The 23,811-nt window shown below is 40.9% G+C and overlaps 1 protein-coding gene across 1 annotated transcript in view; it reads left to right on the top strand.

The window, feature by feature from the left end:
- The first annotated feature begins 13,659 nt into the window (after positions 1 to 13,659).
- Positions 13,660 to 23,811, top strand: part of SEL1L2 (SEL1L2 adaptor subunit of ERAD E3 ligase) — a 37,494-nt gene continuing 27,342 nt past the window's right edge. Inside the window, exons 1-2 of the mRNA XM_029911894.1 lie at positions 13,660 to 13,715; positions 14,683 to 14,845. Of these exons, the coding sequence (XP_029767754.1) occupies positions 13,666 to 13,715; positions 14,683 to 14,845 (213 nt within the window). The 5' untranslated portion in view covers positions 13,660 to 13,665. The remainder of the gene's footprint in view (positions 13,716 to 14,682; positions 14,846 to 23,811) is intronic.

The raw sequence follows: 23,811 nt of genomic DNA, 5'->3' as shown, positions 1-23,811 counted from the left end.
GGGACAGTCCCGATATTTGAGGCTTTGTCTTATATAGGTGCCTATTGCCCCCCACCCCCGTCCCGATTTTTCACACTTGCTGTCTGGTCACCCTAGCTGCACAACTACTAAATTAATGGCGTATCAGAAACCTAATTTTGATTATTCTGTGTGACTTTAATGTTCATTGCATTACTGTAGTAAGTTTACATAATCTTGCCTCTTTGAAATACAAATATTTGCTTTATTTTGAAATAGTTTCTGTAAAATATGGAACAGCAGAGTGCAATTCCATTTGCCTTTGCCATTTGATGATGATGCATGTTAGACATGCGAGTGAACAAAAAGATAAATTAACTATGGCATTGCTAAGAGGACACAATGCTTCTCCTAATAAATTCTTTGCCTCTTTCCAAAGGGTCACAGCTATTTTTTCAGCTTATGGCTGGCTTACTGCCTACAGCAAAATTGGTTTTAATAGACTTACACAAGCTTAAGAAAAGATGATCTAGTAATGTTTCATATTCAAAATATGAAAAAACCTTCCAGAGAAAATAGAAAAGTGCTGCAACTGAACCATCTCATGCAAGTATAATTTCACCTGGAGGTAAAAGATATATATGCATAAACAAGATTCTCAGGCTGTAGAGAACAAATTATTTAAATATAATATTGTCAAGATTAGATCGATTTTAGTCACTTTGCTGGAAGTATTTAAAAATAATTAAATTCAGCTAAAAAGGTGGGGGAATTCCAGCCACTAGTCCAGCTAAATTTTCTTGTCTCAGATCACTATTATTAAATAGCAAGTTTCACTGTGAAAGGAGAAAAAGAAACAAGGAAAATCCTGAATTAGAAGGCTTTCGTATAAATTAATCCCAGAGAATGGAGATTCCTATGCTGAGATAAGCCAAGTCTATGCAAGACTATGCAAGCAGCCAGACATTTAGACAAGTCATTTTAGTGGTGGGCAATACCATAACACAGGTATCAAAGCAAAAAATTAGGTGGGTGTTATAAGGCTTTAATTCACTCTAAGCAGGATCTCTAGGACCTTTTAATATCAAGCATACAGGGAAAGGCCTAACCTGAATGGACATGTGTGTATGTAGAGGTAGAGGTGTTGTAGCCACGTTAGGCCTATGATATTAGAAAGACAAGGTAGGTGAGGTAATATCTTTTATTGGACCAACTTCTGTTGGTAAGAGACAAGCTTTCAAAAGATATTACCTAACTCACCCTGTCTCTATAACTGTTGGCAGGATCATAGGAACTCTGTCACCACTTTGGAAAGGAATCTCATGCTTTGTCTACACTACCGCGGCAAGTCAACCTAAGTTACGTTACTTCAGTTATGTGAATAATGTAACTCAAGTCAATGTAGCTTAGGTCGACTTACTGCGGTGTCTGCACTGTGCTGTGTCGATGGGAGACGCTCTCCCGCCGACTTCCCTTACTCTTCTCGGGGAACTGGAGTACAGACAGTCTTCAGACTTACGACACAATTGGTTCCTTACAATTGTGTCGTAAGTCGGAACTGCAATCTACTCCATTGCAGGACCAAGCTTTGTAAACTAAAAACCTATAGTCGTAAGTCGAATCAGGGTGTCAATGTAGAAGCGTTGTAAGTGCTGTTCGTCGTAATTCAAACATCATAAAGTTGAGGGCTGCCTGTACTGCAGTTGATAGTAGAGCACTCTGCCATTGACTCAGCAGGTCTTCACCAGACCCATCGATTGCAGCAGCACCGATCTACCGGTAAGTATAGACATGGCCTCAGGCAGTGCCACTGTATCCTTGTAAACTTTTGCATAAGGTAGATTGCTTATGAGAGCGTAGACCTCACTCATGCTGAGCTGAAGTTATTGCCATCAGGAAGAAGCTTCCACACAAGAAACTTGAACTCATACATACTCAGTGATTCAAAAGGAGTTTATCAGTTTAAATCAGACACTTGCCAGTACCTTCAAGAAGGCATAATTTGGCATCAAGGCATCTGGAACAAAAATGATCTTTATTTTTAATACACTGCTTTTGTACTATATTCAGAATTTCTTTGATTATTTTATAGTGCTCACAAGAATGTTAACAGGTTTCAGAGTGGTAGCCATGTTAGTCTGTATCAGCAAAAACAACGAGGGGTCCTTGTGGCACCTTAGAGACTAACAAATTTATTTGGGCATAAGCTTTCGTGGGCTAGTACCCACTTCATCGGATGCATGAAGTGAAAAATACAGGAGCAGATATAAATACATGAAAGGATGGTGGTTGCTTTACCAAGTGTGATGTCAGTCTAACAAGATAAATTTATACCTGCTCCTGTATTTTTCACTTCATGCATCCGATGAAGTGGGTTCTAGCCCATGAAAGCTTATGCCCAAATGAATTTGTTAGTCTCTAAGGTGCCACAAGGACTCCTCGTTGTTTTTACAAGAATGGTAGATGCTTCACAGAAACAGTCTTTGCTCTGACAAGTTACTCCTGGGAGAATTCTGCACCAAAAAATTTTAAATTCTTCAAAATTCTGCATATTTTGTCACGATAACACAATGTAATCATTCCAGTTTCAATTACTTTGGTAATTTATTTCAAAATACCTGTCAGCAAGTATGTCTGTATTGTTACAGACCAAAAAAAAAGTTGTTGTTTTTTTTACACCAATAGGCATATTAATACAGAACTTGAGTAATTAATTTAAATTACAATACAGAAATATATTTCCTTTACCTGTCAGAAGTGGAGCAATGGCTTGGGGGAGTCAGGGGTAATGGAGGAGCTGAGGGAGTGGGAAGGAGCCTGGAAGGTTGTCGGTTGTGCATGGGAGAAGTATGCTGCTGACTTTTATGGCGCCACAGTGGCCTCTGGTGGGCAAAAGGTGCAACTACAGCATTTCTGGGGCAGAAAGTATTTTCTGCGGGGAAAAAAGTTCTGCACCAGACATGAATTCTGCGTGTACACAGTCATGCAGAATTCCTCCAGGAGTAATAAGTATATGGTAGTGGGGATCTCTGAATCTAAAAACCATGAGCTTCTACTGCCTGAGCTAAAAGACTCTGGTCTGTTATGGGAAATGATAATGACTCCTTTTTTATTAAGGAATCATCAGTAAATACATTGACTACGCACCCTGTTGATGATCACAAAATTTGCTGCTATAAATTTTGGCATCCGTAGTTTTACTTAACCTGAAAATCAACATGGTACAGTGTTTGTAATGTAGACTTTAATCCAAACAATTGATATATGCTAGGGTTGTCGTTTAATTGCAGTTAACTCATGCAATTAACTCAAAAAAATTAATTGCGATTAATCGCAGTTTTAATTGCATTGTTAAACAATAGAATACAAATTGAAATGTATTAAATATTTTTGGATGTTTTTCTACATTTTTAAATATATTGATTTAAATTACAACACAGAATACGAAACGTACAGTGCTCACTTTATATTATTTTTATTTCAAATATTTGCACCATAAAAATGATAAACAAAAGAAATATTTTTCAGTTCACCTCACACAAGTACCATAATGCAATCTTTTTATCATGAAAGTACAACTTACAAATGTAGATTTTTTGTTACATAACTGCACTCAAAAACAAAACAATGTAAAACTTTAGAGCCTACAAGTCCACCCAGTCCTACTTCTTATTCAGCCAATCGCTAAGACAAACAAGTTTGTTTACTTTTACGGGAGATAATGCTGCCCGCTTCTAATTTACAACGTCATCTGAAAGTGAGAACAGGCATTCGCATGGCACTTTTATAGCCAGCATTGTAAGGTATTTACATGCCAGATATGCTAAACATTCGTATGCCCTTCATGCTTCGGCCACCATTCCAGAGATCATGCTTCCATGCTGATGACGCTCATATTAATTAAATTTGTGACTGAACTCCTTGGGGCAAAATAGTATGTCTCCTGCTGTGTTTTACCCGCATTCTGCCATATATTTCATGTTATAGTAGTCTTGGATGATGATCCCAGCACATGTTCATTTTAAGAATACTTTCACTGCAGATTTGACAAAACACAAAGAAGATACCAATGTGAGATTTCTAAAGATAGTTACCGCACTCAACCCAAGAGTTAAGAATCTGAAGTGCCTTCCAAAATCTGAGAGGGACGAGGTGTGGAGCATGCTTTCAGAAGTCTTAAAAGAGCAACACTCCAATGCGGAAACTACAGAATCCAAACCACCAAAAAAGAAAATCAACCTTCTGCTGGTAGCATCTGACTCAGATGATGAAAGTGAACGTGCGTCTGCACTGCTTTGGATCGTTATCGAGCAGAACCCATTATCAGCATGGACACGTCCTCTGGAATGGTTGAAGATGAAGAGACATATGAATCTTTAGCGCATCTGGCACGTAAATATCTTGCAACACCGGCCACAGCAGTGCCATGCGAACGTCTGTTCTCACTTTCAGGTGACATTGTAAACAAGAAGCGGGCAGCATTATCTCCTGCAAATGTAAACAAACTTGTTTGTCTGAACAAGAAGTAGGACTGAATGGACATTTAGGCTCAAAAATTTTACATAGAATTATGTACAAAAAAAACCTGCATTCGAAAATAAAACTACATTTGTAAGTTCAACTTTCATGATAAAGAGATTGCATTACAGTACTTGTATGAGGTGAATTGAAAAATACTATTTCTTTTGTTTTTTTACAGCACAAATATTTGTAATGAAAATAAATATAAAGTGAGCACTATACACTTTGTGTTGTGTGTTGTAATTGAAATCAATATATTTTAAAATGTAGAAAACATCCAAAAATATTTAAATAAATGGTATTCTATTATTGTTTAACAATGTGATTAATCACAATTAATTTTTTAAATCACTTGACAACCCTAATGTATGCATACCATCTCAGAATTAGCTACGCTGAATTCTGGTAATGTTTTATTTACAGGATTTGGGGTTTAACATGTATTGCAAGTATGGTTCAGTAGCTCATATGGCAGCATACATAATAAGACTATGTTTAATTTATATACATTATATGTATTGAGAATAAAAGTGGGTAAAGAATTGCAACAAAGCACACATGTAATTTCATTTATTAATCCTAATGTAATTTATATATAATATACTGAAATAAAGACAGCTTAATATCCATGTAAGATTTATCAAAAACAGTAAACCAGTTTTGAAAAAAAAATGTATGCAACTTATTTTTTCAGGAAGCACTGAATGAAAGTCAACTATTAACAATGCAAGATACATTTTCTTCACAAGGTAATAGATTTGGTTGTAAGTACATATCATTTATACACTCCCTCAGCTTATGTGGTGTTTGATTAAGACAGCATTTACTAGAACTATACAAGCTTTCTAAAAGGTAGACATTTATTGGTAAATATTTTAAGCTAAATAAGCTTGAAAGGTTTCTGATTTCTCATGTATTTGTGATATACCATGTCCATTCCACATACTACCTCTAGTTAATGCAATATTAACAGTTTGCTGTTGACTGTCAAAATGATGATCTAATATGTCTGTTCTATCTTTAATTTATTTGAAAACACCACAACACATTATGTACAAAAAATGGTATTCACAATGCAAGCAAAGGGAACTATATCTTATTCTGCACAGTAAGGGGGCGATCCTTGTGTGGAGTACCCCTCTCACATGGAGAGCATCAGTCAAAATCTGTCCTATTATGTTCATAATAGCAAAGCACTAAGAGTGAAATCTTGGCCTCATCCAAATCAATGGAAGGTTTGTGATTGATTTCACTGGGGTCAAGATTTCACAATTCAGCAAAAATACTTAAGCACATACTTAATTTTGAGCATGTGCTGAAGTCCATCAGTATGCAGAAATGTGCTTAAACTTTTAAGTAGATGCCTAAAAGTATCCTTAAAATTAGGACTATGTTCAATGTATTTTTAGCAATGAAATACAGAGCTTAGAGGCTGATTTTCATCTTCACCCAAAATAACTGCAATCTTTTCATACTCATTTACCAAAGTAAAAAGTATCAATGATAATGAAAGGAATGGTTTGGGTTTTTTAAGATTAAAATATTATTTTCTTTGATAGTATTTGAAAAATTCCCTGAAGATTTTTATATCTGTAAAACATATTTATTTGCTAGATGTTTCTTGTGAAAAGTTTGATTTTGAATAATCCATCATATATTCACAAAGAATGAGCCTTGTGGCTAGGTACTGTAGAGATGGTATTTTTTCTTGGCATCATAATTTGCTTTTAACTGAGTAGCTTTACTATGTTGTGCTTACAATGATCTTTTCTCATTTTTAATATATAGGACTATATACTTTAATCAGATTAAATTCCCTTCTGAGCCCAATTTCTGACAGACCCCTCTTGTTAGTGATTAATCCTTAATGTCTCTCTAAGGTGCAAGAGAAACTGAGTTTCTGTTTATAAGCCTGATTTTGGCCCAGTCTCTAAAATTAAAATTGATAGTTTACATCTGGGGCCAGCCAATATTGGATTTTTCCTGAAGAATTTGAAGCGGCTCAGACAGGAGGTACATTTTAGGTACCTAAAATTAAAGCTGTTCGGATTAGACCCAAAGGTCTACTAATGCTTCCATAGGAGAGAAATAAAACTTAGTTTACTGGTCTCTCCTAGCAGAGATCTAGGTCCAGATCCTGGCCACTGCTATAACCATTTTGTGGTTGAAAGAGGCTGGAAAGATAGCTTAAATAGCCAGTGGGGGATTTCCCTGGGTTGAGGGCGTGTTTACTGTAAAGCCAACATAGTTGGCTCAATACTTCCTCTGTCCTAGCACCTTGGTGGTGGGGGAATATTTAAGGTTGGAGAGGCAGTGGCCAGCGCACTTTGCACTCTGGCAATCTCTGACTGCTTAACAGCCTTAGAGGGGCATTACCAGCTGGTATAACTTAGAGCAGACCGACTGCACTTTAAGTTGCATCGGGGCCAGATCACTATTGGGCAGACTTAAGTTAGTTTGGGTGCCTTATTTGAAAAGTACCACCGTAGCTGCATTTTGCGTTTCTAATGGTTGGGATTTTGCTTAATATTTTTGAAAGGTTAAGTGCACACAACCCACTGCTACATGTCTGCAATGTTCATTTTAACTATGTTTGTTGGGATTTTTTTTTGTATGGGTATCTAAAAATGTTATAGTGATATGTTAAGAGCAAGAGCAAGTAAAGTGCACTGAATCATTCATTGAGAGAAATAGGTGCAGAATCAGATTCTTATTAAATACTCTTCTGGAGGAAAATTAGATATAGATAATGGTAAGAGTTTCTCCATGTTAGGCAGAAATTCTAGAATTACAGTCAACATTTTTTCTGATACTGTAGCATCTGATTTTTAGCCCATTGCAAAAGGATTATGACACTGGCTCAGCTCAGCTGCTCAATGTTACAGGTTCAACCCTTCAGTCTTGAATGATGGAAGATAAATTAGAACAATTGATTAATCTCATGGGATTAGAGCTACCAATGATTCTTGCATTATGAAAGGTGCCCAAAACAACAAATAGAGGACCAGATTCTGCTCTCAGTTACATTGTTATAAATCTTTAGTGACACCACTGAGGTCATTAGATTTATACCAGTGTAATGAAGAATACAGTTTGTCCCACAGTCTTCTGGTGTAACAGTGTAAGATTACAAAATTTAATGAAAGCATGTCCACAGGCTCCCAAGCCTTCATAAGATGTGACTCTATATAGCATCTCTTAGCCAAGTTACTTGTTGACTAAATTTGCAATACTGGATGGGGAAATATAGACTTGTTACTTCATAGAAAGCAGGCCCACTGACGGGGGGGCAAAGAAAGCCCAGGAGCCCGGGCGATTTAAAAGGGCCCAGGTGTCCCCAGCTGCTGCTGCTGCTGCCGCCACGGTAGCAGCGGCCAGGAGCCCCAGGCCCTTTTAAATCGCCCAGGGAAGCCACAGGGCTCCCAGGTGTGCGGCGGGTGGTGACCGTTCCGGGTGCCCGCGCTTTGAGGGAGCCCGCAGGCCGGTGTGGTTGGTCAGCATGGTTGGCTCCAGAAGTTACAGATTCGTCACTTCCGCCCCGGGCCCCGCACCGCCCTAGGGATGGCCCTGGGGCCCAGAATTGCTGTCGGCGGGCCTGATAGAAAGCTAATTTAAACTACTGCAATCAAATAAAATGAGCTTACTACTTTTCATAACAGAAATAGCTCTACTGCATCTTTCTTTAATGCAATAAACCCTTATATTAACCTACAATTATCCTCTCCCCTTTTTGGGGTGTGTGCAAGGTGCAGACAGAGGGAGCAGATGGAAAGGAATGGTAAGAGAAGAGTATGGTAATTTAGTTGTTGAAGTCATCCATTTTCATTTCTATGTTTATAAATACTTTAAGTATGTATTTATGAATAAATAAGTTTAAAGTTCATTATTTAAGATGAAAATTTTTTAAATTTAGAACTGCTTAAAGTCCAAGCTTACCACATTTTTTATGATTGGACAAATCCTACTAATTAAGCAAAAATGATTTATCCAATTAAGAATGCTATGGGAACAAAGGTAGTTTAAAATTGATTTTACCAAAAATTAAAAATCCATTGAAAAAGCACTTTTATCAGTTGTCAACCTTTCAAAACAAATGCAAGATTTAATATAATTAGCTGTCTATTCAGAAGAGGCCTTGGACCAGCACAGTAAAAGTATTGCAGGCCATGATTGAAGTGCATTGTCTGGCTATCCTGAAAGAAGGACAGGAGACACTTTGATATGGATTTAATCAGGCTGCAACTTTATTATTAGATGTCTGGGACTACCAAGCAGATAAAAGTGTGCAACTCCATGTTCATTCAAATAATTACCCAGGACTTCCACCAACCCCCCTTCATTTTCCATCCAGGTTCCCCAGCCAACCAGTGGCTCAGACCTTCCATCCACCCGCTCTCGTACGAGGGTTAAGGTGGGCTATAAGAAAGGGGGATGGCTCCCCTCCATACCAATCATAGGAGCCCTGAACACCCCGCCCCCCAGTTCCATTCTTTTAACCAGCATCTCCTTTTTAAGTCCTTTACCAGGCCATTTATTTGGTCACTGGATGCCTTCCCTATGGAGTACCTGCACTGGACATCCACCCCACACTTACAAACTAGGGTTGTCAGACATCTGGTTTTCGACTGGAACGCCCAGTCGAAAAGGGACCCTGGTGGCTCTGGTCAGCACTGCTGACTGAGCTGCTAAAAGTCCGGTTGGCGGCACAGTGGGGCTAAGAAAGGCTCCTTGCTTGCCCTGGCTCCATGCAGCTCCTGCAAGCGACCAGAATATCTGGCTTCTAGTCACAGGGGCAGCCATGGGGGCTCTGCATGCTGCTCCCACCCCAAGCGCTGGCTCCACAGCTCCCATTGGCTGGGAACTGCAGCCAATGGGAGCTGCGGGGGCAGCGCCTGCAGGCATGGGCAGCACGCAGAGTCCCCTGGCCCCTCCGGACATGCCGGCCGCTTCCAGGAGCCACTTGAGCCTGCACCCCGAATCTCCTCCTGCACCCCAACCTCCTGCCCCATGTTGGAGCCCTCTCCCTCACCCAAACTCCCTCTCGTAGCCTGCACCCTGCACCCCAACCCCCTGGCCCAGCCCTGAGCCCCCTCCTGCATCCCAAACTCCTCATCCCTGGCCCCACCCCAGAGCCCACAGCCCCTCCCACACCCCAACCCCCTGCCCCACCCCTGAGCCCCCTCCTGCACGCCGAACCTGTTGGCCCCAGCCCGGAGCCCCCTCCTACACCCCAAATCCCTCATCCCCGGCCCCACCCCAGAGCCCACACCTGCAGCAAGAGCCCTCATCCCCTCCTGCACTCCAACCCCCTGCCCCAGCCCAGAGCCTCCTCCTCAACCCTAAACCCCACATTTGTGCCTCACCACAGAGCCCAGCCAGAGTGAGCGACAGAGGGAGGGGAGATGGAGTGAGCGGGAAGCGGGGCCTTGGAGAAGGGGCAGGGCAAGGGTGTTCAGTTTTATTCGATTAGAAAGTTGGCAACCCTGTTACAAAATGAGTTGCAACATATAGCCCAACCCCCTTTCTTCCTCCCCATAATAGGTCCTCCCTGAAACCCGCTGTGGGGAAGGTGAAAAAAACCCATCCCATCTAAGCCAATATGGTGATGAGGGGAAAATTCCTTCCCAGGACCCCTAAAAGGGAGCGACTAGCGCTATGTCCACAGTAGGTCCTACCCCAACCTGATATTCGCCACCTCAAGGGGAGGGAGGGTGGGTGCTGCCTTGCCTGCTGCATGAAGAAAGGGCTTCTAACACCCGGGCTTGCCCCTTTTTAAACCTTCCGCCCTTACATTCCCAGGTCGCCAAGCTGATCCCTACCCACCTTTTTGCAGCAGCTTCTAACCTCTTTCCCCCCCAAACACACCCGTAAAGCAAGCCCAGATAATGTCCCCCCACTTCAGGCAGGACCAGAAACTTGCAAGGTATTCAAAATATCTCTTACCACAACACACTTCCTGTGGAACAGGAACCATAGTTCTGGCATTTCCCAGTTTGAGTGCTTGACTTTGCAACTTTAATGTTTTAACATATTTTGTGTGTATGCTTTCCTGGGCTTTTAAAAAACAAACTGAAAAAAAAACAGAAATTCTATCATATTGATAACAAATTGGTCATCAGCAGGGTTGTGACCTATAGATCCATGGCACAGACCTCTGCCACTTGAGCTGACAGATTACATGATAGGAGCACTATCTTGTAATTTTTTGTGGACCAGCACTAACAGGGATGAAACACTTTGCCAGTGGGTTTCACAGATATTTGCTAATAGCAGAGGAATGGTGAGACTCAAGAATCTTGAGTTCCATTTGTTTGCTCTAGACACTTCTGCCTGTTTCCTGCTCCTTCTCCTCCAACCTGTCCTTGTCCCAATCATGTGTTTTACCCACCAGTGGCTCCTTGTCCCAGTCCTATTCTCTTTGCCTAGCTGGTCCTAGTCATCATTCCTCCGGCTTTTTATCCCAGTCCCTGTCTCCTTGCCCAGCCAATCCTAGTTGCCCCTTCCAGACTCCCCACACCAGTCTTCCCCCTCCCAGTCCTGTCTCATTACCCAGCCATTGCCAGTCTCCTTACCCAGCAAGTCCCAGTTCCCCTGTGCTGGCTCCTTGCTTGATCTGTCTCCACTGCCTGGCCTCTAGTCACCCTCACACCCATATTCTCCATCCCCACTGATTCCCAATGCCAATCCCTTTTCACAGACTCCATGTTCAGTCTCAGTGTCTCCCTCCCCACTTACCTTAGCTCCTTCTCCCAGACTCTTTTCACAGCCAGTCCCAGTTCTCCTCCAGCACCTTTGTTCCTCACCAGATCCATCTTCCCTCCACCTCCTTACCCCAACCCTTCCTAGTCTCCTTGCCCAGTCAGTCCCACCCCCCCCCCATTCATTACCTCACTTCAATCTCTCCCCACACCCACTGGTTCCCAGTCCCTCCCATTGCCAATTCCCTTGCTGGCTCCCAGGCCCAGTCAACCCCACAGCCCATGGATCTCAGTCTCTTTGCCCAGCCAGTCCCAGTGTCTTCACCTAGCTCTCAGTCCCAGTTTCCCTTTCTCCCTCCACCCAGCCAGCCTCCAGTCATTCCCCCTTCTCCCAGACCCCTTGTCCCAATCTCTTCTCTTCACTCCTCTTCAGTTCTGGGTTTGTCCTCCTTGTGTTTGGTTTAGCTGGTTTCCTCCCCCGCACTGCCTGGTCCAGCAGGGGAGCACTGAAAGCACAGAACAGACAGGCTTCCAATCCTCCGTTCCTGTGACTGGTCCTGGACCCTGCATAGCCCCAGCAAGACTGTTGCAATTACAGGAAAACTCCTGTTCAGATCTCTACAGCCCTGGTCTTGAGGATGCTCAGTGCAGATGGACTCTTCAGGGAATTATGCTCCACAGCTCTAGCAAGTCTCTGAGGATATGCAAACTGCAATTTTTCAAATGCTTATAACTTTTCCAAATTTGGACAGATTTCCCAGAAGATGGCAAGAGGCACATCCCTGACATAAAGACCATGCCCCTGACAAATGTCAAGTTGCTGCTCCAAAGCACAGCAGCACTAGAACTTCTCAAAGAAGAGGTGGAGGTGATTTTTTTAAAACATAGCGAGACAATGTATTTTTTCCCTAGCCTTGTTCTCAGAAATGGCTAACCCTTTTTGGATGAAAATTTCCAAAACAATTCAGCACAAGGCAGATACCTGGCATGGAATATTTCAGCCGAAATGGTTAAAGCTTTGCAAAGTTATAAGCAACTGAAAACAGGGTTTATAAAGCAATATGTCAGTCTTAACTATAGGCAGGGCTACCATGCACACCTAGAATATAGCCCAAAGTGAATGATAACCAGACTGTAAGAAACAGCCCTAATATAAAGTTCTGAATTTGCCCAAATTGTAACATATATAACCTTGTCCACTGGAGATAGTGTAGCTTATGTCTTACATTAAAACAGATTCTGAAATTTTCTGAGACTTGTTAAACTTTAGCCAGAGCTTGATTACATGGTTCATAAGCTCATGTCCCTGAATCCATATTTTCCAGTCAGGGACCATTATCTGACACAACTTATGAAGAATGCCATCCCATAGGCATGATGGCCCTTTATGCACTTTATGGGCATGTCTAAACTTACCTCCGGAGTGATCGATCCAGCGGGGGTCGATTTATCACATCTAGTGAAGACGCAATAAATCGATCACCGAGCGCTCTCCCGTCGACTCTGGTACTCCACCGGAGCGAGAAACATAGGCGGAGCTGAAGGGGGAGTGTCAGCAGTCGACCTACCGCAGTGAAGACACCGCGGTGAGTAGATCTAAGTACGTCGACTTCAGCTACGTTATTCACATAGCTGAAGTTGCATAACTTAGATCGATTCCCCTCTCCCCCAGTGTAGACCAGGTCTATGTACTTAACTTTAAACACATGCTTAAATTCCATTGAAGATAGTAGAACTCAAGCTTCAGTGCTTTAGTAAATAGTGGTGGAATTAAGCCCATATTTAAGTTCCAATTCAGCAAAGCACTTATTAAGTTATGCAAACTATTGCCCCTTCTTCCAACACCAGTGTCACCCCTCTGATGAACAGAGGCAGATGTCCAGGGCTTTTCAAGTCTGTTTTCCCTTACATAAGAAATCAATGATGTGGAATCTGAGTATATTCTAAGAGTAACAAACAGAATGCAGGCAATCTCTTTTTTCATAAATTTCAGGCCAAAACCAATACCCAGCTCTCAGTAAGCAACATTGCCTTAAGGTTCAACTCTAATCAGAGACTAAGGCTCTCTGAGTGCTTCTACAGATCTGTCTCCAAGTATCACTGCACAGAGAACCTGGCATAATCTAAACTAACAACACAGAAGATCTTCCAAGATTTTATCAGCATTCTGGATGCTGATATGACAGGGACATTTGACTACCTGTATTTCTTTTCTTTAGTATCAGTGATTGCAACTACCTGCACTCATGTACAAATGGATATTGAATCTCTAATCTAAACTGATCTAAAGGAGAAAATTTTCAAACATAAACCTGTCATATGTAGTTGGGAATCACAGCAGCTGTATCAGAAGAGCATTTGCTCTAGTTCAAAAAAAGTGGTTTATTTCTAAATTTTTGATCATTTCAATTTACATTTGTGTTCACCTATAGCAGAAGATCTGGCTAGGAGAAAGAAGAATGAGGAGCGAGGACATCAGCTTTATAAAATGAGCAACAAAATCCTGAAACATTCCAAAAGCAAAAAAGAGAAAGAGGAGTAAGTCTGAACTCTAGCACTTGTGGGGCTAAATCAATAGTAAAGATAACATTGTGCTATAAAGACAAACAAGAACATGCACTGAGGAGTTTACAGTCTAGGTCTCCATCCCATAAAGAGTTTGATCTTACTGTACAGTTCCTGGTACAGACCCTCATTGACATCGATAGACCCCCTGCGAGAGGAAAAATATTCCTGGGCATCACTTTTGGCAGGATTGGGACCGACGGTGACTTTGTCAAGTTCAGCATTACTGAATATTTCTATTCTAGCTTAGTTACCTAGATTGGTTTGCATTTAATTGGAATTTTGCATTCTACATTGATAAAGCATAGTGCAAAGACATACAAATCAGCAAAAAAAAAAAATCAGTTTGATTAATTAAAACATGTCCAAAAGTTGTGGAAAAATTCTAGTGAATTGAAAAAAAAGTCTGTATCCAGCTGAACAAATCCATCCAAAAAAAAAATTTTTTTTCTGGGTGGTGGCGGCAGTTAGGACATTCACGTGGGATGAGGGAGACCCGGGTTAAATTTCCCTCTATGTCTGATATGGAGAAGTGAGTTGAACTTTGGTCTCTCATATTGCTGGAAAGTACTCTAGCCACTGAGTTTCCTACATCACAAGTGAGTTATAAGGAAAGAGTTATCCTCACCATAATAGTTTCAGGTTGGCTAGCACTACATTTTTTGGCAAACTATTAATCTGAAAAATTTGACCCAGCTCTACTAATCACATGAATTTGAAGTTACTGTTCAAGGAAGGGTGGCTGCAAAGAAAGAAATTAAAACTTCTCTGCTGCCAGAGAAGCATGTTTTAGTTAGCTTTCAGGAGGTGCATAATAGAAATTAGTTCTTGAATTAGTACACTTTAGTTGCTAAATCTCCTCTTAGAGATACAGGTACTGTACTTGAGGGGAGAAATTAATATCAGATGATTAAACCTGAATTTCATATTCTTGAATCAGAGCTTACCAACTCCTTACCAAAGCAGCAGATATGGGACATTTGAAAGCTATGGAGGAATTGGCTGCTGCTTTGCTGTTTGGTTATCATGGTCCTCAAAATATAACTGCAGCTGTGACATTATATGAGACTTTGGCTGAAAAAGGATCTCATAAAGGCCAAACTGTAAGTAGTTTTGGGTTTTTTTAAGTGTATAAAGCTTTGAATAGGACATTACTCAACTGGAAAGCTTATTAATATTTGAAAAGCAGTAAGGTGTGGTGTACTTTGTTTACATATATGTTGGTATAATGTGGGACCACACAACAGGTAAGTATTAATTAAAATTGTTTTTAATCATTCTCCAGTTAAATCCATTTTTAAATAGTAGCACCAGATAGTTACAACTGAATTTTAAAAATCTACTTTTCTTTTCACTATATAAGTTGATTGATTGTTTTTAGAACTTTGTTCATGTTGCACAATTGAAATAGACTAATCAGTGTCACTTACTGGTATGTTTGTAGTCAGTTTAATTTTCTCAAGCACTAGGAATAAAGTGCAATTTGGGGGGTCTAAACACTCCAGGAAATGTTTAACTAGAAACAACATACTGCTTTCCATTATTATTTCTGTAACTTTAAAATCTAATTTTTGAGTCTAGCACCACCTGACAGTAACTTGATTATTTTTAACTTTGGATATTTGTACACAGATACTGAAAACTATGTTTAGTTGTTGCAATTGTAGCTAGTGATATTGTCCAGAATTTTAACTTTCTGCTGGACAACAGTAGTTTTAATTAAAAATACAAAATATTTGAACATTGCATGATGGGGAACTTTGAGTTGCTCAATCTTCACTGTTACACACCAGATGTCACTTGAAGGAATTTTGGAGGGGAGTAAAACCCCTTTATGACCACGTCTTCTAGCTGCAAGGACTAATGGGACTCCTTTCAAACCTAATGGACCTTGCTCAGGTTCTCTGCAGAATCATGCAAGATTCACATCACCTTAGGACTTACTCTACCACCTCCATAGCACACCCAATCCATGTTCACATAATGGGAGTAAATAACCAGGACCACTCGAATGGACCCCAATTCTGCAAGAGAAAGCCCATGATTTTATTCATAATATAACAGTGAATAAGTCATCCAACCTTGCTGGATGATTCACATGGCCTTGAATTGACTGTTTTGTTAAAGCAGATATGTAAGACAAAATAAGCAAAGGCAGTGTGGCACACTTTGTATCAAATTTCAGGTGTAAAAGGTGTCCAGATCCCAAAGATAGATTTGTGTGGGTGTGTCCAACTACGGAGAGATATCTGGAATAAAATGAATTCGAAAATAAAAATTCTCAGACTACCCCATCACTCACTGTGATATTTACATACGTTTACTGTGATCTTGTTATGCTTGGGTATCATTGTTGCCAGATTTCTGTCTTGGACACTTTAATAGCTTTGTCAAGGATAACTTGTGTTTGCTTCAAATCTCATGGCAACAATGGGACTAACCAAGGTGGCTTCTTACTCAAACGAAACAGAGGACACACTCATATTTGGAGTAGGTCTAGAAACACTCTGAAACCTGTGTTAGCATAGGTTCTGGAACTAAGGGTGCTGCCACACACCTGGCTTGAAGTGGTTTCCATTATATACAGGGTTTACAGTTTGGCTAAATGGCTCTCAGCACTCCCACTATAAAAATTGGTGAGTTAGTGTGACCAGGTGCTGGGGATGGACCACACTGAGAATGCCACACTCAGGGCAGACTGCAAGAAATAGGACAGACAATCCTCAAAACTGGTGGTTTATTCTATAATTAGATTCACCCAGCCAGTAACAAAAGAGCTTCTGCAGTACCACAATGATTAACAAGAAGCCAAACACAGTCCCCTTTAGGCATTCCAGCCCTTGGTTCTCATCTAGACACGTTGGTTTGATATAGTGAGAGATTATTGAAAACCCTATTCACCATATGTGAGATTCTACCAATCCCAAAGGGTCAGACACTTACCCTCAGATCAATATATGTCTCAGATCTTACCCAAATATCACGTCAGCCAATTCTTAGTAAACTAACTAAAGATTTATTAAGAAAAGAAGAGAGTTATTGAATAGCTAAAAGATTATATACATTACAAATGCTTACAAGGTCCTTATATCAGGTTTGTAGCAGTGATAGATGCGTCTGCTGGCTTCAAAAAGTCTCTCTGGAATCATCTGAAAAGGTTAGAATCCAAATGTAGCTTAGATGTAAAGTCTGTTAGAGTCTTTCCCTGCATTTTCCAGGGTATTCCAAATAACTATTGGAAGATCTCTTTCCCACAACTTAAACTTTTCCCTGTTCAAAGTTCAGCAGACTAGAGATGCCGGATCAGGCCGGAGGTTTCTCTTTTATAGCTGAAGTGGGCTGTTAAGTATTTTGAGCACAGCATGTGACTCTGAAGGTTCTTCTTTGTTGAGGACACACTGACCCGTCACTTTAAAGTTAACATTCAATTTCTTACGCATACACAGGTAATTTAGTAATACTCATTTTTTATAAAGCAATTAGCCGGTCTTTCATTATAACAGGGACAGATAAGCTGAAGATAATATAAGTAATATTATTAATTTCCTGCAGTGTCTCACATCTTTGATCTTAAGGTTAACTGAACACAGTCACCTGGATAATGTAAGGCAATTAAGTCATGAAAAGGATTTAGCATCTAAAACAGGGGTGGGCAATAATTTTTGCAGGGGGGCCTCTCCACGAATTTTGGTAAGTCATCACACACTGTACATTTCTACTATATTAACGGAGGGGGTGCGGGGTCTGGAAGGGAGTTTGGGTGCAGGAAGGAGCTCCGGGCTGGTGCAGAGTGTTGGGGTGCAGGAGAGGGTGAGGGGTGTGGGCTCTGGGAGGGAGTTTGGTGCAGGAGGGGGTTCTGACCTAGGGCAGGGAGTTGGGGTGTGGGAGGGGGTGCGAGGTGCAGGCTCTGGCCGGGAGGCACTTACCACAGGTGGCTTCCAGCCAGCAGTGCAGCAGGGCTCAGTCAGGCTACCTGCCGTGGCCCCACACCACTCCCAGAAGCGGCTGCGGCTGGCTGCTGCTGGCACGTCTCTATGCGCTCCTTGGTGGGAGGGGGGCAACGGGTTTCCGTGCGCTGCCTGTGCCCGCAAGCACTGCCCTCACAGCTTCCATTGGCCAGTTTCTGGCCAATGGGAGCTGTGGGGACAATGCTGGGGGCGAGGGCAGCATGCGGAGCCGCCTCCTCCCACCAGGGGCGCGCAGAGATGTGCCAGCAGCAGCCAGCCGCTTCCGTGACTGGCGTGCGGCCATTGCAGGCAGGCAGCCTGCCTGAGTGCCCCGCTGCGCTGTGTGACTTTTAGCGGCCTGGAGATTGTGAGGGGGCAGCCAAAGAGCCTGCCGGGACGGACAGAAATGTTAGACGGACCCGCGGGTCATATTTTGCCCACCCCGATCTAAAAGCTAATTTGGTTACATTGATAAACTTGTAACTGGATATAGGTAAACACAGACAAATACACTTAGCAACTATTCTTTGATTCTTATCAATACAAAGTGAATGAGTTGGGGATTGCTAGCCTAATTAACATTTCTTTGATACCTATACATAAATGGATTGCCTTGATTACAATTGCAATGCCACTTGTTAAATCGTTATGGGTCATATACCAGTTAGCTGGTTTGCCTGCCCCACAGTTAGAAATACACATCTGACATAGTGAGATTAAGCCATCTTCTCACTTCTGCTGAGGTGGTGGACCTATTTCTGCATACATCTTTCCACAAAGGAGTTTTAAAATTGCAAAATTATCCAAGAGAAATGTCTTGCTCAAATCCTGAGCAATAAAGCCCCTAGTTTAAAGGAACCATCATAACAATCGGCTGTCTGTGGCCATTGACATAGTCACACTTTGACACCTCACTCCTCATTCATCCTGGACTGTCCTCACAGATCAGCTGACACAAGGAAGTGACAAAGCTGCAGCTCCAATGGTAAAAAAAACTTGCTCAGAGTGATCAGGTTTTTTCAATTTCTGTGCTATGGCAATTGTTGAATGAAAGTGTTAACCGTTATGAAGTGTAAGTAGTCTGATTAATTACAACTGCTTCAGCATGGTAATAAAGTCAAATGTTTTGTTTGCTGTGAGTAACTCTTCACTTAATTCTCAGGTAAGATGAATGGTGGTAGAGCAAGAGGACAAGCTGCCCAGTCATGCTTATTCCAGAGGTGGTTAGTCCCTGGCCCAAGTAGTAACTGTTGGAAATTAATTGTTTTTCCAATCATGTCTTGAACCTCCCATTTTAGGGAAGATTATATAGAAGATCATAATAAATCAACTCCCAGTACACTTAATCTATCACTATTCTTGCTCCATACCAGTCAGGGCATGCAAGTGAAACTATTGATATCAAAGGTTGTGCTTGTGAAAACAATTTTAATAATGAATGAGCAACTTTTGACCATTGTCAATGAAATATTGTTGATACACCTGTAGACTCTTGCAAAAGTGGGCAGAGTACCTCTTTTGTGGATTCACTCCTTCGATTCAGAGAAATCCTATATTGTGGAGCTGCTCATCCTCTGTGAAGGACCCTACCTGTAATGTCCTTCAGGGTTCCATCTTGTAACTATGTTTATATTCCATACAAAAAACTATGACAAATTTCATCCTAGAAGTTGAAAGTTTCAGAAAGATACACTATCAGCAGTTGAAAACAAGGGTTAGAATGGAAATTGTACCTTCATATTTGTTGTTGTTCCCTCTGCACTGATGCCACATTCTTACTCTTTCATTTTCTGACACAACGATGAATGGAAATAAACTGGCTGCTATGCAAGCCAAGAATGACACTGGCTGGCAAGAGGAATCAGTAAGTATAAGAGTGTTCGCATTGTATATTGATGGGGTATTCCCAACTTTCATCAGAATAATAGGCAGCCTCAAGGTCCTATTAAATCCAATAATACTCCTGAATTCCAAGATAGCAGCAATGATCTGTTATGCCTTTCACCATCTGTGGCACCCCACAAGATATCTCAGCTTCCTCTCACCGTACACAGCATCACAGCAGTTAAGGTCATCTGAAAGTGCTTGCTATCAGCTCCTGTGCTGTTCCTCCCTGCAGGTGCAATATTGAAGGCAAAACCCAAGATGAGCATGACTTCAAGCCATGTTTGCACCCTCTGATTTCAGGGCTCCTATGGGGGCCAAAATGCCCCTCCTTGCATAACCCAGGAAGCCTTGGGAGCAACTCAAAATTACAGCAGACTCCCTACTGCTGTAATGGCTTGTGGTGCAAGCCAAAATGGCTGTAGCAGCATGTGCTGTTCCCCCACCCTTTCCCATCTTGCTCAGTTCCCACCAGAGCTTCCTCTATCCTGGAATTTACAGAGGAACTAGTGATTATAGGGGCTAGAGTGAGGAACATAATCCCCCCCCTCAAAGGGCCAGCAGTAGTAGTGCTAGTTGAAGGCCTCCACCTTTGAATTTGGCTCTTCTTGGGAAAGCCAGAGTCTAGAGATCATCAGGATGAAATTCAAGATCCATTCATGTTAACATTTTATTGTCTTTTGTTTGTTGAATTGCCTTCATTAGTGCCTAATTTCCATGGTGACAGGCTCTACAAAAGAGAACCGAATCTTCTGAAACACATTAAATCATTTATCATTTCACCACAATATTCAATCTAAGTAAGTGCTGTTCTGCAGGCACTGGCTCACAATAGGATTAGTGCTTAAATCCAGTGGAATCCTGTAAATCCTATTAAAATAATTGATCAATCCATAAATGGTATCAGAGAAAAATATAGCTACAATTTAAAGTATGATGTTTTACTGTCTTGGACCAGTGCCATAGTCTAGCACTGTAAATGGCTAAGGTCCCACAGCTCTTCCATTTATTTATTTAAGGAGAGAATTAAGTCATAGAACTAATTTTATAGATTAAGAGATTCCAAGGCCAGAGTACCTAATGGAAAACACCTGGGACAACCTTATAATAATCAGATGACATTAATGGCTATAAACCAGTCCAAAAGAATCATCATCAGCATGGACCCTGAAGTCACCAAGCACATTCACCAGCACCGCTGCACTGTGGAAGCACTAGGTGAAGGGACATTTGTAAACTATCATTAAGCCCTTCCCTATGTCATCCTGTGACTCATACATTAGATGGACACACTCTATTAGATCCTGTTTTAATCCACAGTTGAACTCACACAACACTTACACAAATGCATAACTATAAACAAATACTTAAGTACTTTACTGAATCAAGGCCTTAGAGCAGGTAACCTGCTATGTCTCACATTGGATATAAAAAAATCACAGCCACCCCTTCACAGTCCCTTCTCAGAGTTCATACTGAACTAAATACCTAGTGGAAATCAGCTGGGCCAGTTATTCATGGCGAAGCTTCAACCAGCCATATCTCAGTTATCGATGCTATGCCAGAGTTCTCATCCCTAATTAAATCATGGCTGATGGTAAAATTTATTAGCCACTGACCATACATTAAACAGCATAATTCAACACCAAACATACTTGGGGGATATGGGGGAGTATCATGCTGAATTGTGAATTTCTTGGGTCCTCTGTTTCTGTCAAAGACATATTTTATAATCGCGAATTAGTTTGTAGACTTCCTTGATAGTTTTAGTGCCTGTTTATATGGAGATTATTCTAACGGCATCTTTGAAAATCAGATTTTAAAAGAGAGGAGATCTGTGCGCGCAGGGAGAGCAGAATATCAGTCATGATCCACCATGTGGATCTGAGAAGAACGTTTTGTCTAAATTTAGTAGGTAACCATTGAATGTTTGCAGTAAGCCTGCTAAAATATTTTAACTATATAGTGAAAAAAGTATCATTTACAGTAATTGATTTTATTATAAAATTATTTTACTCTCTCTCCCCCTCAACTCGCTCTTTCTCTCACACCTACTCACCCATCCACCCACCCACCCACTCACTCACCCACCAATGTCACTGGACATAGTTCTCAGCCACCCTCCAGTTTTTACTTTTTTCGATATCTCCTCTCTCCCAAAGTCATTGTGTCTTAGAAGTACCGTTCTGGCTGATGAAAGCTGAATCTGAAACATCCTGGAGACTGTCAAAGCCATTCTGGAAATGAGCATTCACTGTAGAGCAGTGGTAGTCAATAGGTGGACCGCATGCCAAATCCGGACCGCCAGATGCTTTTGAACAGACCCCCCAAAAATTTTATTTACTTATTATTAGTATCATTATTGTGTTTTTTATTATTTTCTCTGGAATCTGGACCTTGATTATACCTTGACCAAAACTTTGGACTTTGACAAAAAATAATTTACTGCCTCTGCTTATAGAGTGAAGCAAGGTACTCCCTTTCTCTGGGCACTAATCATACTGCCTCTCATTGTCCCAGCCTGAGATGACTTGGTCACAGTAACAATTTGAAATTTCCCAAATTAGCCATATGACTTGTCATTAATCACTAGTGTAAACATGTAACACTTTTAAAAAATTCTTTTTTTTTTTTTGAGATAGAATGTCAGGAAGCAAAAATAATTTAAACAATCCAATTACATATTTTCCTAGTTCAAATGCACAAGATAATTTTATTCTCAAAATGTACAGAAATTAATTGATCTTGGGCTGAAAGCATGTATGCAATGTTTTAGTCCCCATCACAAAAATTTTACAGCCAAGGGACTGAAATACAATTGGAGGTTAAAGTGGAAATCGTGACATTGCATTAAGTATAATAATCACAATCACGTTTTAAAAATAAGAGGGTGTTAGAATTGAAATATTTAATGAATAAACATGAATTACTGCAGATAGAGTTAAGTCATTTTAAAATAGAACTAGCATTTCTCCAAAGGTACATGTCTGCTGCAGAGCTACACTATGCAGTCCCAGGTTGTCTTGTATGCTCATGACCTTGGGAGTTGATTAACTAGGATAAATCGTAAAACTCAAGATCCCTTGTAAAAAAGAAGTCCATGCATATGCCTCAAGGTGTGTATACACACAGCTTATCTGCCAGTTCCTTTTCTCCCATAGAGTGAATATACATCCTGACTCTACACTGTTTGCATCATCTCTCACATTTAGAGCTTTATAAGGGGATTGTTTTTTTGTCTTTATGTCTGAAACTGTTTATTCATAATGTTCCATTTTTATTTTAATGTAAACTTTGCAGTTTTGGTGCGGGGACAAATTTGAGTGTGCCAGGTTACAACACCCCTCACTCAAATTTGGCCCAGCCTCCTCTCCATCTGTTGTGACACTGTGAATGAGTGAGGTTGTGACCTGGTGCACAGGATCACAATGCCACTCAAGTTTGCAGCAACTATTAGAAGTTGTGGTGTATGTTAAAAGTTGCAGTTTCCACAACAAAATCACAGCCCATGATTTTCTTACAGCCTTACCCATAAAGCATCTGCTTCATTGGCTACTCATTGCTGGATTTATGACTCTTTAAAGGACTGATCCAAAGCCCAGTTAAGTCAATGGCATCATTTGGACTCGTCTAGAATTAGTGGCAGCCATTTTCAGGGAGTATTTAAATGCACCTCTTCATGGGAACTGAAGTTATTCAGAGTGGAAGAACAGAGGTGTCAGTCTGTCACTTAGTGTGGCTCACTTGTGAGATCATATTAAATGAAAACATTTGGTCTTTCACTATCTGAACTTTTTTACTGGGTCAGACATTACACATTTCAGTATCTAGCTATGTCTGGGCCATTTGTTCAAAAATATCCAAAAATATTCCTAGTGCACGATCTTATTTTCAGAGAAGCATCTTTCTCAGCAGAATGAAATATGAAGATTTACTTAGCTCATTCAATTTCAGCTTTGTTGAGCATTGAATTTTGGAGCTTAGCTATCAAGGTGATAGGAGCCTTGCATGGATGGATAGATTTAATAAATCTGACTTAAGCTAATACTGCTATTTAACAAAAAGATATTCCCACTTCTTCCATCCTGGGGAATGTGTGATCACTGAAGGGTCATTTTTTGGGTCCATGATGCATCAACCTCCCAAAGGCTCTTATTATCCCTAGACATTTTTCATCTAAAGGACTTCTGAACATGGAGGACTGTGTGAAGGTAAAAGACTTCAAGTTTTCGTCACAT

Source organism: Terrapene carolina, unplaced genomic scaffold, assembly GCF_002925995.2.
Source record: "Terrapene carolina triunguis isolate 2854851 unplaced genomic scaffold, T_m_triunguis-2.0 Scaffold132, whole genome shotgun sequence".
Taxonomy (NCBI): domain Eukaryota; kingdom Metazoa; phylum Chordata; order Testudines; family Emydidae; genus Terrapene; species Terrapene triunguis.
This window is presented reverse-complemented; position numbering and strand designations above follow the sequence as displayed.